We start from the raw sequence: 20,680 nt of genomic DNA, 5'->3' as shown, positions 1-20,680 counted from the left end.
CTTCCGGCGATATTCTACAATTTGTATGGTGAGTGCTGATCTCCAGTGTTTATTAATTTTTCAGAGAAGGCAAATAAGTCGGTCATGCTGTGGCTGAGACCTGACTTCCTTGACGTTCCACGAAACAAAGCTCTTCCTGTTGCAATAAAATTGTTTTCCTATCGGTCAGCTCGTAGGATTGTGAATAGAGTGTAAAGGTCGAGCGAACAAGAACCTGCGAAGGAGTGGGACGATGCTCTATGTTGCGAGGCCACCCATGCACTCTAATTTATTATAGTTCCTTAGACAAAAGTTGGACGACGTGATCGGAGAAAGACTGACCTTGTTCGAGATCAAGAATAATCTTAAGTTCTTTGATAGAACAATGGTTTTTTCATTTTGTAAAATTAAAATAAAAAATAATACTAATAAGCGTACAATTTACTACATATTAACTCACACAACGACTTATTCGATAATCATCAAGAGAAATATTATTTGAAAAGTCATGGAATTGTCACAAGACAAATGAAGTTTTCGAACGAATAAATTGTTATTAACTGTTCATTATACTTTCTATTCTTAAGAAATACTTGCGATCAACAATTTTATTCAACAATTTTACAATTTTAAATATGCTTTTAGAATTTTTCGTATATTCACTCAACTTAACAATGAAGCGCGTATTTGTTATCAAAAGATTCATATTTTTCTGTTTGATTTCCCAAGACTATCGAATGGCAATCGATGTAGATCTTCGAGGGTGGCGCTAGAATGTGTGTGGGCGTCGAACATCGAAGGAACGACGAGGAAATAGTTACGAAGGGGATGGACAAAACGAGAGAAACGCGATAGTCGGTTACTAATAACCTAAGGCCGAAATCGTTGTTCCTTCGTCCACAATGAAATATTGCTATCGAAGGCCCGAAATTAAAGTAACCAAATGGAACACCCTGGGGCGTCTTCAAAGTACGATATATGGATCGAAATCTTCTACTCTTCGATCTGTTTTATTTTACTTCAGCCACGATAATACAAGTCTCTTTTCAATAAAGCCAAGTATATCGTTTCTATCGTTTGAATGTTAAAGGTATATTTGTAATTTTCTTATGATCGAAAATATTTCATGTTACTATCATATGCACCAAATATAGAGAAGTTCATCAATCTGTGCTTTAACTTGAACTTGATGACATTTCCAATTATTTCTTAGTCGGATGAAATCTTTAAATTGTTTTGTACGCAGAACAATAAATTAGTGAATTTTTATGGCAATGGTAAATGACACAGCTACAGTTTCATTTCAGAAGATCCATATTTTTCGATGTTCCAATACTACGAGCTTTTCGAATTATATGCATAAATTATACGAAATATTTCATTTATGAGATGGAAATTATCATTGAAACGAATTGTATATTCGTAAAAATAGTATATATCAAACAAAAATGATATGTACTACATTATTTATACGCAATTTTACCAATGTATTGTATTTTCAATTAACTATTTTAATAACTAGATTAAAGAATCTAGATTAAATTCAAGCTCAGATTTTGAAGAAATCTTTCAATGCAACCTAGATTTGATATAATTTTCGTCGAATCTTTAATTTATTATTTTATTTCTGAGGCATGTAGAAAATGGTGTTGTCAAAATTAATTTTTGTGTTCAAAAATTATATAGCAATTGCTTGGGATTTGGATGCTTGCACCATCTACTTGTATCTCTGAAGTCTCCCTTATTCTGTTTCAACTTCCGGCTCATCGTACCCTGCGGCCATCGTAGGTAATAACGAAATTTGTTTTCTTACCTTCTTCACGCTCCTTTTTCGTCCCTCGACGCTTTTCTTCCCCTATTACTATCGGTCTACCCTCTGGCCAGTGTCTTAAGAATTATGTCTACAACGTTCTTTTCAGTTTTTACACCTCAAAGCCGTATTTTCGGATGACATGTAAATTGAAGCTTCTGACGAGATCCCCCGAAAGGAAATTGAGAAGTTTGGATAATTTTATCATTATCGCCAACATTATAGAAATAATTTTTCAATAATTTATTATGCATTAAGATTACTCCATTAAAATGTATCTTTATTGTTCTCTCCTCTTTTTTGGTATCAAGTTATTTAATATTATTTTTTGCTCACCGTATTTAAATTCGTTTCTCTGTGATAAAAATCTAATTTTTCATTTCAGTAGAAGAAATGGCAACTAATCGTCACTAAAATAAACTGCTCGTTCGTAATAAAACAAGTAAGCAATGGATACACAGATTAATATCTAAGAAACGAATAAATGTACACAGATGAGCAACTTTTAAGTGACACAGTGTTCCGAAAAGTTAATTCTTACACGATCTTCTGTAAAGAACGAAATTTCCCTCAATTATCTGTTCACACTGTGGTCGATCAAGTGCGGAGAGCTCTCGAAGAAAAGAACATCGCAACATCACGGTGTTCGGTGATACTCGACACGAGGTATCCGATCTCACCGCGTTCTCAGGTAAGCGCTGGCTTCACCGACAACTTTCGTTCCGTTCCACCGACCTATTCTTTTGTTATTTCCTCGTATTCGCGACTTCTCACGGCTTTGCGAGAGCAACGCTTTTCCGATTGGTGTGCCGGGGATCGTGAACGTGCAAAGAATACCGACCGATAATGCTATTGCATTGTGAATTTAGTACTTCGCGACTCCGACCTTTGGCTTCCCTTCAGGCTTTTACGCGCTTTGCATGAGCGTTTAAGAACTTTGCAGACGCATAAAGAGCGTCGTTGAAGTATTGAAACGTTCGCGACCCCGTTATTATCCCTCCGCCATATGAATCTTGGCATCGACACTATTATCCTTTTCACCTCGATAAAGCGTAACGACCACTGGTCGGGATTCACAAGAAATAAGAATTTCCACTCGAATTCAGAAAGTATACACTGTTTTGGGACATGTTTTGGGATATTTGTATTACATATAACATTGGGACATTTACTCAGTAGATTTGTTGGAAAATTTGGAGAAATTTTAATTTGTTTAATATTTTACGTTACGAAGCCAAACCGCGCGAATGAAATTATAACGTCATAACATTCTGTACACCGCAATTCTGTTATAGATTTAATTAAATGTTTATTTCTTTGTTTTATAATAATTGCTGTTATATTAAATGCATCATTTTGTTTCTATTTGAAAATCTCTATCCTGCCTCCTAATTAAATAATTAATATCAACGAAAATTAAAGTGGAAAGAAACTGAACACCGCAACAAAGATCATCTCGTTATTAACAATCACAAGACTCGGTATCCTCTGAAGGTTTGCCAGAAACGACACAGCTTATTTCTCGATAAAACACTCTCTTCTTGTTTTCTCAACTTGAGTCGCTCGCAGAAATGTCTTGTGTTTGTCGGGTGAGAAAAAGGAGCTAAATATTTGCATGGTCACCAAAACCTTACTGCAGAACCTCCTTTCAAGATACTCCTTTATATTTGTTCCAACTTTAACACAATAAAATTAAAGTTTGTGTCTCGGTGCTTTCCGCTCATAGAACTCGAAAATTCCGTGATTTTAAGAGGCAAACAAAGGGCCAAAGAAATTCGAAGGTAATGCCGTGGCATGTGTGTCCTTTGCCGGAAAGAAGACAGAGAAGCGGAAGAAAAGGAGGAGTTAGAGCAGCAGACGATCGTTTCAGGGATGGAAGCCAGTTCCGCTTTCTCTTTCTCGAGCGAATTGCCAAGGTCCAGGAGAGAAGCAGAAGAATGCGTAGGTATCCTTGGGAAACATCAAAGCTACGTTTCGAACGATTGAAATTGTTTCCCCGACCTAGCCAGGAAAAGATCCGTGGCTCACTAGCTCCATGAGTATCTCGGTAGATCCTCGCTTGAACCGATGTCCTTCCGTCAGGACCAATTCTTCGATTGTCTTTTGCAGACAACAAATTACATTCCGACACGCATGTATCCCTCTTCGTTGATTTTCTTTCTGTATCTATCGATTCCATTCAATCAGCTATCTTCGCTTCCATTTTTACGAACGTCACTAGTATTTTGAGCATTCGTTCGAATTACATGAATTTTTCCCAAAATTGTTGCATCGAGTATTGTTGAATTGAAATTCGTACACAACAGGTTATTTTCAAAGGCTGTTCATAATTTGTGTCTACGTTAATACATTTCTATTAACTTAAGTTTCGATATCCAAGGATCTAGGAATTTTATACATTTAAAAGGATTTCTTCTTTTACTAACTTTAACAGCAAAATTAAAAAAGAAATTCGGAATCTTCAATTATCGTTGTAATTTTCACAGAGAACGAGTGTTCTGTTAAAGATTAAAGTAGAAACGAATCAAGTAGAACAGAAATTGAATCCTACCTTAAACGACTGAAACTATTCGTTTTAAAGATTCTAAAGTAGAATAAAACCGACCATCGAATCAAGATTTTTCTCGAGGTATATGATATCTGGATTTAGACACGAAATTTTTCTGCTCTGCCAGTTTTCCCGCAATGCGACGGCCGATCAACGATTAAATTTCTCGAACTCGTGACTTCGATTGTACATTCAAGCATCGTCGCATGAATCGGGTATCGAAGTTGCGGAGACCAGGCCATAGGAAGACCGGGCTGTTTACTTTACTTCCAGCGGACAAGAAGAAATACCTGACCGTATTTTCAAGCAACATTGACTGATTGTCTTCTACAATCGATTATTTTTATTTTCCTTTATCAGTACCGATATATATAGGTAAGTCGATTCTTATCGAAGAGAATCATAAAACAGTTTCAAGGGGATGATGTGTGAATGGTGGTGGTTATACTTAAAAATAAAGTCTGTGTTACGTCGCGTGAAACGGTCCGTGCGACGTCCTTCATTGTCTGACCGTCAAGACCGTTTCACGCGACGTAGCAAAGATATAGGTTAATTTCTACACCGAATAATTTAAGAATTATCGGATGTGATATATCACAAGCATCGTATGATCTGTGAATAATAGTGCGTACATCATCACATAAATATAATAAATTTGACTATTCTATCAAAGTTCAAGATCGAATCACTTAACTGGCACAAATACATAAATTCGGTAATAGAGGAAACTTGAAAAATCTACGGCCGTCCATAACAGCAAATTGTACGAATGACGTTATCGTGAAAAAGTAATTTGGTTCGATGCTAATAGGCTCTCTCTTACCTCGTATCCTCTTTTCTTTCCACCCCCTGGCAGAACCGGGCTGCCTACTCTTTCTCTGAATAATGCATAGGTTGAACTTGAGTGTGATAACGTAGCGAAAGCCTCAGAATAGAGCTCCTCTCGATTATTGGCGGAGAAGGGAAGAACATCATTCCCCACTTAGTACGATATTAAAAGAGATTCGGGTCGTTCTATTTTCTGTTCGAACATTACGAATGTACGATCGAGGGCAATCGAATCGCTGGTTAAAACTAGTTAATTGCTCCGATTATATTTCTTATTAATTGTAAGTGATACGTGGATATTTAAAACAGTGTTGTTGGCTGGCTAATACATTCAATGTTACTGTTACAATTTTAACATCGTCTAAACAAATGGCATGAAATTAAACTGTTATGATATATTAATGGATTTAAGTGGAGATCATTTTCTTCAAGTACATTTTGAAAATTTTACTATATATACAAGGTGATAAGACGAATCTTTATTAATAGGACAATATCAATATTTACCGAGTACAGATTGAGATAAGACAGAAAATATATCAATTACGTGCTTTAAATAAGGAAACTAATCTGTTTTATTTCAATCGCATGCATTCTTAAAGTATGATTCAAGTCTTTCTATAGCCATTTATTTTATATTTGCGTAGGACACACGTAATACGTAAAAATATACAAAATATCTAAAATAAAGATAGGAGATAAGACAAATTTAGAATATTAAAATACCTTTTGTACAATTGATTTTAATACAAAGTACTGAATACCATTTATTACCAATCAGTACTAAGTAAATACGAATTATTTAGTTTAAAAAATCGAACACACCGGTACCAACGATATTAATTTCATAATAATTAATATCTTCCGAAGTATCTTCCAAATTATTAAGATCTCATTTCCAAAAGATAAAATGCATCAAAGATATAGGTCACTCAGACTGCATCATCACGCATCCACTTTCATCCGGATATGCATAAACAGTAGAAGTTCGTCCTCTCAACGTGGAAATCAAGTTTCGAAGGACAAACGGATGGAAATGAGCCTGGTAATTCGTAAACAAGCAAAGAAGATTCCCCAGTATTGGTGAGAGAGCAATACTGTACGAATAGAAGAAGTCGGGAGCAGTGAAGTTTCATCGAAAATCGAAATCAGCCGTAAGGAAACTCCCAAGAGTAAAGAAGTTGTTCGTGACACTAGCAGCTGAGCGTATCGCGCGTGTTAGGAAGAAAAGGAAGAAGAACCGAGGAATGTTACGAAGAAGATACTGCTTACTCGACCGTGACTCGTACATTTCGACATTTTATCGTAACATTGACAACCTATTCGCGTGTCATTTGTATTTAACAATGGTTAGACCAAAAAATTATACAACTGTGAACATTACAATTATTGATTTATCATTTTACCCTAAAATTCCCGCAAAATACTCATACCTTTCCCTGTTATATTTTGAAAAATTACTCTAAGTACAAGTACAAAATTTCAATCGGTTAATTAATTGTTTCTCTAGCAATCTAGATCAGTGATCACTTTCTATCATACGATACGAGACAAGTAGCCTAATACTTCTGAACAAGGGTATACACACTCTCATCGAGATTTTTCAATCTCATTTTCTTTTATTTGAATATTTTTTATCGGAACGACGTGACGATATGAATAGATATATTAGTTGGTGGTAATAAAACGAGGTTACCAAAGAAGGCTAGCGCTATCACACGACTGGAAGTTCGCAAGATTGCTTAGCAGCCTCTCGATATGGCCGAAGTGGGAGCGCGCAGAACTTCGATAATCTTCCCTGCAGCGGCCCCGGGCCCCAAGTTTGGCAATCAATGCGAAGTAACAGTTTAATTAAATACGGGTAACCCTTCGTCGACTCTGCGCTTACTCGAAGACAGAGTAATCTTGGCCGCGTTGTCTCAAGGGCTCCACACAGCCGGATTCGCCAACGAGAATTTTCGATAGACTCGCAAATCTGTCTTCTCTCTGTTTCCTTCCTATCTTTCTATTTTCCACTACTACATCCCTTTTTCTGATTAAGCAAGAGTCGGTTTGCACAGTATACGAATCTCACAACGATGTTTCACGGAAGTTTAAGTTATTATCATATAATGCAATTGTAGAGTAGAAATTGTAATATGTCAATTCATGTATTGTCTTTTTAGTATCGTGTGCCCGTTTCTTAGTTGTAAAAATGACGTAACCCAAAAATCATGATTTTGGGAAAAATGAATTTCAATCTCTTGGATCGTTATAATTTTGAATGAACATCGCGTTTATACGCCAAATCGGTTCAATGAGATATCGAACTTGTACGAATTAGTGACTTATCTCCGTGGCAAAGATACAAGCCTTCTAATGAAAGATAGATTATTGAACTAATTACTTTAAAAAAAACTCTATACCTTTTCTTTTGTATATCCGTGCCCTGGAAACCGCTGTTACGAAGAGAATAGAATTTAGTGAAAAAAATTTTAAATAAAGAGATGTCCAAATTATTGTTTTGAATATAAATTTGAATATAAATTTTGTTTTGGGTTACAAGATCTAGAAACAAAAGAGCTATAAGTAGATTTCTATTGCTGTTTCTTGTAGCTTTCAGCTAGAGCTACATACCAAGGTTAACTTTTTGGTAATGTTCTTTGCTATAAATATATGAACGTGCTCTCTATCATACCTTCTTCCTATTGTATTGTGACAATGTAAGAGTAAGGATCTGGATCAACATACACTATACCTGTACTTATACTTATACCTATACTTATTTCAACATATTTTTCTATTGCAAATTCATCTACTCGTTCCTCTATTAGTCAACCTCAACAATTAACCAACATAATATTTGCATATTATAATATATTGCAGATTTTGCTTTGTATAATATTTATACACGATATATCATAGTATTTGTATAAACTCTTCGTAATATAATTTTTGTTATTTTTAAGAAATACGTTCACCAGCACTTAATAACCCAATTTGCAAACCATAAAAAAGAATGAAAGACATTTTGTAACTCCAAAGGACGATCTAATCTCCAAAACACCATAATTGCTATTACATCTTGTTGCACAGTAACGATACAGTTCGATACAGTATCGAAACCTTTGAAAACGGATTATCAGGTGTAACGAGAATAGTTGGCTGCTAGTTCTACGGGCTGATAGCTGATTATTGCCGATCGTACACCCAAAGAAGAATTCTCTATGGTGAACGCATAACACAATACGACGTCGGCTGGGGAGAATCGCTTTTCGTGGCCATCCCAAATATCTCGGGTAAGGTAGTTTGATCGTTCAGATGGGAAAGGGCAAGACGAAGCTTCAAACTCTCGTAACCCTTGTGTAATCGAATATTAAATCAGCCACTGCAAAATGACCTCTTCACGAACATTCAAATTACGTCGATAAAAAGCAGTGTCGAGTAATCGAATTTTTTGGATGATCTTTGTTTTAGATTAGTAAACTTCGTTTTCATGTTGAGAGAAAGCAGTTTATTTCGAATTGTTTTGCAAACTAGTGCTAAATAAAAACAAAAATGTTCGAATAGAGATAGAGTTTTAAGTTTGTTTACTTTCAACTATTTGTTGGTCTTCTTTCTTTTTAATTTTATTTTACTATTGAGGCAACAGATCAATCAGATGAGCTCAAAACATTAATGTACCTTTTGTTATTTATTAAGTACTATCATATTTGATATCATAAATTTAATTGAATGTAATTTAAGTATTATGTTCAAATAAGTGGCAGTAGAAGACACAAAAACAAAATTTGTAACAAATTTAAATCACACTGCTCAGAGTCAGATTAAAAGAAATAATCATTTAAACTTCAACTTTGTCTATAATTTCCTCTTCTTTTTATTACTTTTTAGTATCATACGATGAAATTTAACCGCGACCTATCAACGTGGTATGAAATACATGGCTTAATTAACGATGGAGATCGCCGAAAACGCGAGAATATCGGGGTACATTGAATGCGGGCGATAGTATCACCGAAAGCGTAACGAGTTGCGTGTAGTTCCAGGATAATCTAAGTTTGTGTCATGATCTTGACAGGAATATAACAAGTAGTTTGTAAGCGGTTTGAAGCTGCTCTTAGCTTATATGTCTAAGAGAGAAAGTAGGCTAATCCGTATATCGGGTTAATCCTATTACCCTGATACGATTTGGTTTATTGAATGTGGAATGTGGACAATTTATCGAACGAGTGTCAAACTAAAGAGATAAGTAAAAACTTATTTAAAATCACCATGCCTATGAGATGTTTCAGTAACCACGGAACAAGCAGCAAGGCAAAAAAAGGAAATAAATAAAAAATGAAGAGTAATGTTTCTTCATGTGACGTTTCGTTCTCGAGAAAATGAAGTTTGAAAATGAATTATGTATACGTTTCAGACTGCATTTCCTTGAAAACGAGGCCATAAACGTGAAAATGTTAATCCACATTTTAGACTAGTTTCCGCATGTAGAACAACTCACTGTTGAATATTTTTTCATAGCTCGTCGATAATTAGCTAATTACATGTACGTCAAACAAATCTTTAAATTCGATTTTATCGAATACGTAGTGCCGTATGAACAAATTTTATTCTACATTTTTGATTTATTCTTTCACAAAGAATTTTCCACCTGTTAATTGTACCACGGTTACTGGAACATCCTGTATACGATTTCATTCTTGCCACCATGTTGACGTTAAGTTTACCGTAAGTTTCGTATGATGGCTTAGTTAAAGTGACGTTTATGTGAAAATACGGATCGCTAAGCCTATGAAACAATACTTTTATCTTTTAATCTTCGTAAGTTAAACTGTGTAAGTAGACGGTTCTACAAAAAGGGGAATAAAAGTCAAGGAAAAAGTAACAGAGACAGAGGAATAATTTAGAAAGCTTTGTAAGCTGGGTTTCTATGTATACTTAAGTTCATTAACTTTTATTTCAGCACTTTTATGTGCCACGTTGTGAATAAGATCACGTTCCAACCTTGAAGGCGTCAAAAAGTATATGGAAATCTACTTATATTTTGTTTGAAATTTTCTGCAAAAGATCCACTTTAAATGGTTTTTTCTGTTAATGTAATAATAGCAATATAATAATTACGGATGTGTACCATTTATATCTATTGTTACTTATTTAATACAGCTTTCCTCAGATATTTCCTCGTTCTTTCATCATTATTAGACTGTGGATTTTTATGGAGATTTATATTTTTATGAATACAAGTAAAGGAGTAGAGTCAAGATATATATATTTCACCTATTAAAAATTATGAGAAGTGTTGTATTCTGAATATTTTACGTATTTCTTCATGTTCTATGCATTTTTGTACCTTTAAATTTCGCATAAAATTCCAGATCTTAAAACTTAACTGACTCAAATAATCCTACCTTACTCTAGCTACGTAACATTTTATATTCGAATCTTTCTAATATTTCAAACTAAAAATTGAACAATACACAATCTGTCGAAATCTACTTCTTCACGAAGAATTACTCTCGGAAATCTGGAAGCAAAGATAATTCCAATCCGTGTTTTCCAAGACAGCTGTTCAAACCCGAGTAATCTTCGACTTGTGAACAAAAATCAATATATTATTTGACGTCTCCTTTCGTTGCTTAACGCCTCCTGTTCTCTCTCTCTCTCTCTCTCTCTCTCTCTCTCCCTCTCTCTCTCTTACATTCTTCTCGTCTCGCGTTCAGTTTCGCGCCCAATTTGCGGCCCATCATCGCTGCGGAAGAAGCAATTTCTAACTTAAATGAAACTCCCTCTCGCTCGCTCGTACTTCCCCCAAACGATCGACAGGATACACCGTGGCGTTCGTCTTCGGGGCTTCGTCAAGGGACGCCACGGAAGTTCTTCTCTCGAGACGATCGTGCTACGAGACGCCTACACGCAACTCACCACCTTCTCGTCAGAATTCCGCAGTGAATCGAAACTTCCATTGCTGCACGCAACTGAATCGTCCGATATCGGTCTGGGACCTAAGAGATCCGCTCATACGGAACGGTTCATGCCCCTCTTGTTGTCCTTTTATTGTTCGTCATATTGTATTGTCTCCTCGACTCAAGCAGTGGAATATTTAAGCCAAAAAGCTGGTCAAAATTATTTTCTTAATTTTAAAGAAGCACTTGGTAGTAAGAAAACGTAATCATCTAATACGCATTACACAAAAATGCGGTGAAACTGTACTTTTGTCGCAACGCACAGTGAAATATTTGGTTGAGAGACCGATGAAACTTATTTTCTTGATTTTAGTATTAAGATTGATTTCATACTTAAATATATTTGTCTTTTGAATAAACTTTAGAATCTGCAAATTTGGATTTTGATTCATTAATTGGTATAATTGTACGTATCTTCAACACCGATATACAGGGTCCGGCCGAATAACATGTAATTAAATAATTGACAGTAGGTCACTCTGTGTGTGAAAGTATGTCAAATATGCAGGATAAATTTTTTTCACAAGACATTTTGTTTGCAAGAAAAATAAATTTGAAAATTTATCATAGGCATGTACTAGAGTGATTCTAAACTAAACAGGTTTAAACTCTGTTTACTTGACAATCACGCGTGAAACGGAAAATTTGATTCTACGATTATTTAGTTTTATCCAGTCCAGAATTAACTATATTCGAGTATACTTGATTAATAATATATAAATAGATAAATTTGCAAACTTGATTTTCTTGAAAACTAAGTCGGAAATGAAAAATTTTTTAGGAATGTTTCTTAATATTATTTTACTTTTATGTACTATTCAATCACACCCTGTATAATCTCAAGCCATCACTACATCAAACAGTACATTTATCGTAATAAATACCTACTTAATACTTTGACATAATACTTTGGTTGGTATTATTTATCATTCATGACACAAACCTTACCCAAAATAAAAAGTGTCAGTACGCAATGTTACATTTTGGAATTACTCCAATGAAAAGATTTTTTCTGCGGTAACAAACATTGATGGACGCGAAATGGTTTTTTTGAGTCGCAGAAATTGCTCAACACAGTGTGAAACTGTCCGTAATAGGATCAAACGGATTGTTAACAAGGGCGCATACCTGTGTAACTCGTTGAAACAGTACCGATTGTTACAAAGATTCCCAAAGGGTAGCTGCTCGTTAATTTTGAATGGCGAAGACGAAATTCGATATCCCTGGTTCGCTCTTTTAACATGCTACACGGACAACAAAGGTTTTTTGTCTTCTGAAACATAAATCACGGACTCCTTAGGTGTAACGAACTGTACTCATAATGCCATCGACAAAGGATCTTCGGATATCGTTAACAACCGGTATCGGATATATAAGGGTATACAGAAGACCCTATCAGTAATATCCTTATGCTTCTAATCCAAAATTACTGAGTTATCACGCTAAGAGTATTGTCCATTCACATGGAGTTTAGCCATTGGCTGTTCGAATAATATCAATTATTAATTTTATAAAGTCATATTGCCACTTGATAAGATAATTATTAAACGATTGATAATTTCATTTTCTCCTCAAGATTGGGAATTTTTATGACAGCTGAAAGAATAGAATTTAAGTAGAGTTTTATCTATTAAAAATCGTAGTAAATATACTTGATCAATATTTCGTATATTTTTTCGATATTTTATATATTTTTGCATATTTATGCATCTGTACATTTTTGTACCGAACCAAGTTCATAATTTGCATAGAAATTCTAAGTGTACGTATTTCTATTTTTGCAAAATAACAGGTTTTTTCTAATAATTTATCATCTCGTAAACAATAAAGTAGATCAAGTTTTATGAAAACAATGTTGAGTGGGAAACATGTATTATATAATTTCCACTGAATATCATATGATTCGAATTGGATTCGAATTTCGTAACTTGGTAATTACCAATGTAATCATTTAATGATGCACTCATTGTTAAGATCCTAATCAGAGGTTTAGAGTTTCCAATATGTTCAATGTGCAATTAATTTATAAGTAACCGATACCAATTATGCGATTAAAAGTAATTCATGTCATTAATAGATTATTTGGCTTGAAAAAGATATAACAAATTGGCGTATAAGTAAAATATCAAATATCGTCCTCTGATGAAATTTTAAATATTCAATTAAATATGTTTAATATATGTGTTATTCTATGTGATATAGAGGGAAAATTCGAGTCATTTGATATGATTCCTTTTCCAGAATAAATTCCCCTACAATCTCCTAATATTTATTATTATACAATATAGTTAGGTTTGCATTTACAGCATGTTCCACATAATTGAACAAAATCCAAAATTTAATGATTTCGACTGGTGCATTAATCTATTCTTAAAAATTGGATTATATATCTACACTATATCTATACTATATAAAATTGTATTATATACAGTAAATATAATAAATTTAATATCTATTGCATATAAAATTCCAATGGATTAAATACAGATTTTCTAAGAAATTATAATAAATAATAATTTATTTGCAAAAATGTTTAATTTAAACTATATTTCTACTTTAATTGTGACAAATTCAATGAAATAGCTGGAATATACGTATCATCAAAAATAGAGTTCGTCTGCAAGAAATATTAAAGTAATTCGATACTTTAATAAATCCTAAAAGTGGCTGTACTGATCCCAGTATTCGTCCTGTTTATTTTATCTTACTTCTGGCTCGGACGTTTTCAATTTAAGAGAAACCTTTCGATCGGAACGTGTGTGACTCTTTGATTTACTGAAGGCTGACAAAGTGTACGCCTTCAGAAATCGTGAAACGAATTACGTGTACAAGTTTGATAGTGCTCGTGATTCATGACGGTCAACCCAGACGGCAGCCATTTTTACGAGTATTACATTTCATGCAATTCGACGTGAATGATAAGAAAACATAAAACTTCTAACTGAACGATACGTATTTAACGTGATATGATTTTAGATAAATATTTCATATGATATAATACGTTCATTCCAAAAGAAGATAGTAAGTATTGGTTCTGATCTTTACTTTCTCACTGATTCGTATATATATGTAAATTTCATAAAATTCAAACTACCCGCCAACCGACATTTTTACTTTTGTTTTGTTTTATCGACAGTCATTTATTAAATAGAACAGATCACGAGAGAAAAATGGTAATTTAGGACCTAGAAAATCGATTCTCGATTTTACAGATAAAATTTGCAGTAGATTTGTTATTAACTGTTATTGTATTTAATTTAATTATTCCCATGATAAACTTGATTTTCCAGAATCGATCGTCTGATTTACCCTAAGCATTTACGTTATTACATACATATATATATTCGCGTATTGTTATCATAAATTGGTCAAGGTGTGTATACTTTTAAACGGCAATGTACATGTACTAATGATCCCGAATCACAAAACAAGAAATCTTTCCCTCCCGGGATTCACTTCTTGCATTATTCATAAACACTGCTACAATATGACATATTAGAGTTATAAATTATGCAACATGGCGTGAACCAAAAACCGAAGTGACTCAGCCCGGGTAATTTGGCGACGTGGAGCGTCGGATAAATTCGGCTTCCGTCATCATCGGCTGGTTAATCATCAGACTGGAGGTTTTCGTCGTGAAATGAATTAGGATTTTCGTGGGTGTGTATGGTCGGCAGGCGTGACGAATTCCTCGATCTCGCCGCGTGGAATCGTGGCCCACGCTAATGAGACGGAAGTAATCCCCCTCCCTCGTGTTCTCTTCGGGTATTCATTCGTCCTGGTTGAAAGCTGGGCTCGGGGTCGGTCATGGTTCCGGCGTAGGAATGGATTTCCCCGCGAAATTCCGGTCGCGCGGCTCTAATCCACGTCGTTTCCGACCTTCGACTCCGTTCCAACACGAAGGAAAACCGCGCTTTATCACGAACCCCGGCACACCTTGCCTGCGTTCCTCTTTACGAATTATCGTCTCGTAGATAATTAATCTCTCTCCGCCCCTCTGGTATATTGCTTTCTTCTCTTTGAACATTAATTCCGGAAGCTTCTTCTGATCTATAGCCCCTCGTCGCGTTCTCGCGTTCGAGCAAACGATTATCTTGTCTCTTGCTCGAGTGGCAGCAGCCCTCCGCGAAAGGGAGCAATTAGAATTTTCTCCATTGATTTTACTGTGCGAGAGGTTGCTACGTGGGTCAAGAGTCGAGTCGACCATCGAGAGAGTCGAAATTTATGTACGCTGCAGCCGCCATCATATTTCAAATAATAGCAAGACAAACGTTTTTCAGTAATAACAGTTTTTAATATTGACGTTGGAAATATCATAGCTTTTTTTCCTACGATTTCTCTCAAATATACTCTTTTCATATTTTAAGTAATATATCGAAGTAAAGAGAGAAACACTCGTCTCTTCTTCTAAAGAGAAAAACTTGCAAGTAATTATACTCGAGGGGAAAGAATATGTTTAAATTAATTATCTTGGATAAAATAAAAAACTTACGAATAAAGGAAATAAACTCGTCAGTGAAAATTATTAGACTTAATAGTGAAAATAAAAATTTGTGTATAGAAGCAGTTGGAGACACCTATCATTCATTTCACAAACTCTTTTTTTTTTTGTCTGGAAAAAGAACGGACAAACTGGTACCGTTCTATTCCCATCTACACATTCCACATTTCAACCACCATCCCCTTCAGCTGCCTTGAATTCCACGAGTATACTGCACCGCGAACTTCTCTTTTCTCCGCCGCCATTATACGTTACATACCAGTCGTTCAGATATCGCAGACTATTAGTGAATAGTTTGTGTCGAAACTTGGCGCAACTCTGTAAAAAACCAACCTATCGGTATTCAAGGAAACAGAGTGTCGAAGGGTTTCACAGTTTCTGCCATTCACATGGTGTGTTATTCTCGATTAAAGACTATACATTTACAAAAGTTACACGCAGAATTTAAATAATTGCTCATCATTGAATCGTATGATTTTACTATCTGTGATAATAGCTCTAATTTTTAGTAACACGCGAATATTATATTTGCTTTGTCAAATGGTTTGGGAATTTCTCTGTTTTAAATTATTCACATAAATGTCATTAGTCGTATTATTTCCAAATCCGTATTTAAATTTCTTTTCGTTACCAGACCGAAATAAATCGTTGAATTTTAGTCTTATAGTAGGTAGGAGATTATTCCAAACGAGCAACAAGTTGCACATAAAGCATTTAAAACCTTCCGACACTCTTGGAAATAAGAGATGTGTAAAAAGTTTTAAAAAGCTTTTTCAAAAACTAAGGTATTATTTAACACTTTGCCTGGTATTGACGCACATGGTGCGTCGTATGGATTATATAATAAGAGGTAATACCGTTGAAACAAGTGTTTTATCTTTACTTTATGCTAATAACGTTACAAAATTCAATCCTTGGCAAACTATGCTGATACATAAAGTCAAAACCATCTAACGGAAATCAGATGATCGTTTGAACGTCGAAAAATTTCTGATGCGTCGTTAACTTTCATTTTAAGAAGTACATTTCGCAACTGTACAATCCACAGTACACGTATTAGTTGAGAGGGGCAGGTTGGATCGTACATCTAGTAATTTCACACCCACTGGCAAGGGTACGTGTAGAAATTAGATATCCATTGATGATAGTGCATGTAGTAATTATACACATGCTGATGATAGTGGGTGTAGTAATTACATACCTTACAATAACGGAACAAGCAGTAATCTACGAGGTCCCAGCTAGTAGCAATACTTGCCACGGATAACGCTGCCACTGTAGTCCGTATTAACATTGGTAAGTAAACATGTCGTAGATTCTCTAGGCGTGTAGATTTATTGATAGATACAAAACAGCTGGTTCAACGATAAATTGAAATCCTCACTCCGCCTATATTCCATGAAAATTTCATTCTTTTATCGTTTATTGAACATCTTACAAACTTGCTTGCTAATCAATTTTTAATTTCTCGAGCTTCCTTTATATTCTTCTTTGGTAGACTCAATGATTTTTTATTCGCAGGGCATAGAAAAATGTAATTTGGGAATAATTACTTACTAGTCGAAATATTCTATTAAATTTGATATTGTTTTCGAATATTTCATTAAATTTACCAATATTTCTGAATATTGTATTAATGCTATTTTCTAACTAGAAATTATTTGGCGGGAGTTACACGATTATTCGAACGTCAAAATATTTTATTTGGACTGTACCTGACGATTGCAGAGTATTTTAAGAAATTACTGGAATTCAGATCGACGCGAGCATATTGTAACCAGTGTCTGTCTTAAATTAATTAGAGGAAGACATCCCGTCGCTGCATGCATCTCGTACTAGAGGCAGGATATTAGCGTGGATGCGCGTTAATGGTTCGTATTGCAAGCAAAGCATTTAACCGTGATCGTTTATTTCAAAGATAGCATCTCGTTCCGGTTTCCTCGAACGAAAGGAGACATAACGTCACGGTAATATATCCTCGTGAAATCTTTTCCGCGAGATGAGCATCTAAATGGAAGTGTTCCCCGCGTCGCGTTGCGGAGAATGGATCGCGGACTAAAATCACGTCAGCGTACCTAGTAAACCTTCCTCTCTCTCTTTCTCTCTCTCTCTTTCCCCCCTTTCCTTGTCTTCTTCTAGCCTCACTCTGCGGTGCAAAAAAATGTGCTTTGAATCTCCCCTTTTATTGACCGTAATGGGAAACAGGCGAGTTCATAATAGACGTTCCTTCGCGGTTCTCGATACTCCATTAAGATTTCAGCTGAATCACAATGACTCTGTCTCTAGCCTCGTGCAGAAACCAGGGAAATAAAGAGCTTCTGGCGAATTTCGTTCCACTAGCATGACTACTCTATACTAAGTAAGTACGTCCACGTTTCATGAGAAAGTGACGAGACATTGGGATCGTAAGGTTCCATCATCCATCAAACCAGTGCGATTTCCTTCTTCATGGGATAAGTAATCCCAAACCCCCGGGACACATTGTGTACGCATTATGCTCCGAGACCAATGTTCCCGCGCATAAATCGGCAATTACGCCTGCGAGGGATTAGCATGACAGTGGAAAGCAACGTGTCATGCGCGAGAGGGTGCGCTTCGTGGTTACACCAAGTGTAGCGTCATGTGTATCGAACTACTAGGATTAACAACGATATAACGTCTTCGATCACTCGTCCTTCACTTCCACGAAGAAATAAAAAATGAATATATAGAGTATGGCAAGTGAAGCGGTTGCTATGATGATTAACGAGTGAAACAAATTTCTATTTAGCTTTCACTTGAATTTCACTGAAATCTCATAAACATTCGCAGTCCACTAATAACGTTTTACTTCTACAAAATTAAATTATCAAAATTAACTTTCCTTAAATTTCGTTAGAAACTCTTCGAACAACCCAATACATTATGATGCACCTTGAACGTGGATAGCGTTGACCTCGCAGCTGAGAATCAGGGCCACAGGGCGCGATCGATAATGGCCTCTAATAAAGGGTCAGTTTCTTGGATGGTAATCGGTCTGAAGTAGAGGTACGTTGCTACGTAGACGGAGTCGGTCATTTGCAATAACGTGAAATCGTGTCCCTACATTACTCAAACATGATGGATGGTCGTTGCCGCGATGAGGTGTGAGGCCACACACGGGGGTTTGTCGGAGACGGAGGTTATCGGCACACCGGCTTGTCACGGATGACGTATCGCTTCGAAGGTATACCGAGCGTGGTACAGCCACGTCTACTCCAACCTGCGCCAGCTTCGTCTCGTATAACACCTGGAAACTCTCTGGATTCGAAGTCTTTGCTGGACAGTTGCTCGTGAAAGGTATTTATCACGTGGAAGACACGAGACGAGTCAATCGGACCATTTAGCGCGAAACTCACACGACAACTTCGTTTAAGGATGTTGTTACACGGTGGAAGACGAGGAACAAATAAGGTGATGTATGCAATAGATGTACCATCGGATGAGAAATAGAGTTATTGCGTGGGAACGTTATGAAAAGATACGTTTCTGATAAGCTTCACGCGTGTTCAGGTTACTTGAGATTATGAAATATTTCGACTATGCTAAGAATGTGCGTTGTAGGCTTGAGATTCTTAACGCTAGAAGTATCAGTCAATCAAAGTAATCAAAGTGACTGATTGCCGTAAAATCCCTACAAATATACTAAACAAAGCGATAATAAATAGAATCGAGGGCCTAATTATTTCATATTATAATTTCCATCCCCGTTTCTGTTTTCGTTAAGTAACGCTTATGTCCTTCTTCAATAAACTAACGCTAATTTATTTGTTTTATTTGAAGGAATTGAGGAACAAATAATGTTACTCACCGTTATGAACGAGCAGAGCAGAGTCACGGGCAACAGTGATCAGGTCACTGTCGGTGAGGGTTTCGTCGGACGCGTTACCGGAAGTTGGTGTGTCGCTAAGTCCAGCACCAGTGCTGGGCATATGATACAGGGGATGCTGCTGTTGCTGTTGATAGGCACGTTGTTTATGCTGACTGGCGTTGTAGTGATTCAGGTGTGATTGCGTGGTCTGGTGATTATTTTGAGGGTAGGCGGGAGCACGACCTCGCAGGCTTGGCGAATTTTCCTCACCCTCGCTGCCGCTCAAACTGTAGGCCGGGTAGAGCCGTCCCTTCCCTGGAACAATCGTTAAAAATGTTCTACGTAAACATCCATGTCGAGTCGACTATGTGCGTTTGTAGTAACGTTGACATTGTAGCTACCACGAAAAAGAGGGTGTTAACCCCTCGTTTTCGGGATCTGGGCTTGTCATTTGCTGAACGATTAAGTCACTCAAACTTTTGATGGATCCTTTCGTTTTGGATATTACGATAATTTTGTGTGTTTTTATCTGTTTAAGTTTACAAGATGATCTTATTACGATATAGATGTTTTATATGTTAGTTGCGTTATTAGTAATCCGTTGTTAATGTAGTTTTGATCAATCCTAGGATTATACTTAACTTTTTAATGGACGTATTATTTTTCATTTCTTAGTCTAAGTATATGTTTTCTGAACTTAGGAAAGATTTATTATAGAAAAATTATTTTCCACCGTACGTATCCTATTAGCCATTTATTTAATAAAAATTTTTTATGGGACGTTGCTTTTATTAGGCAATTAATATCCAGCTGTGTAGGAGAGTTTCACAACAAAAATGGAGCGATTAAAGCGTTCTCCCTGCTGGGTTATTGAATTCTTGTCTGGAATTTTATTACACTATTTTGGTATTCGATTAATACGCGGTATTCATGATATTTATATCATAATTTTGTGAATGAAAGAAACCATGAGAGTGTGGATTAAAACGATATTCTATTCACGACGCAGAGACTAGGGATTTATTACATTACAGATTAATATGATTCTCTTTTATTACGAGCTTATTTATTAACAAACATAGTGAGGCGTACGATTGTTTCATTTATGCAACAATTCGATTCTGTTGACACAGTTAAAATCTACGAAATTTTAACAGATGATATGTGAGAAAGAATACGAACAACTTTTATGCAACGTAAATTCTTTACAAAGCTGTTTATTTGTAATTGGTGAATTTCA

At 35.8% G+C, this 20,680-nt stretch overlaps 1 protein-coding gene across 7 annotated transcripts in view; it reads right to left on the bottom strand.

Moving 5' to 3' along the window:
• Ten-m (teneurin transmembrane protein Ten-m) overlaps positions 1–20,680 on the bottom strand; it is a 653,992-nt gene that overhangs the window by 316,178 nt on the left and 317,134 nt on the right. For all 7 annotated transcript variants that reach the window (XM_069110243.1, XM_069110246.1, XM_069110245.1 and 4 more), the window contains exon 3: positions 19,441–19,755. In XM_069110243.1, the coding sequence (XP_068966344.1) occupies positions 19,441–19,755 (315 nt within the window). The remainder of the gene's footprint in view (positions 1–19,440; positions 19,756–20,680) is intronic.

Source organism: Bombus flavifrons, chromosome 3, assembly GCF_040668555.2.
Source record: "Bombus flavifrons isolate JBK064 chromosome 3, iyBomFlav1_principal, whole genome shotgun sequence".
In the NCBI taxonomy this organism is placed as follows: domain Eukaryota; kingdom Metazoa; phylum Arthropoda; class Insecta; order Hymenoptera; family Apidae; genus Bombus; species Bombus flavifrons.
The sequence above is the reverse complement of the archived record's forward strand: the minus strand, read 5'-3'. Positions and strand labels throughout refer to the sequence as shown.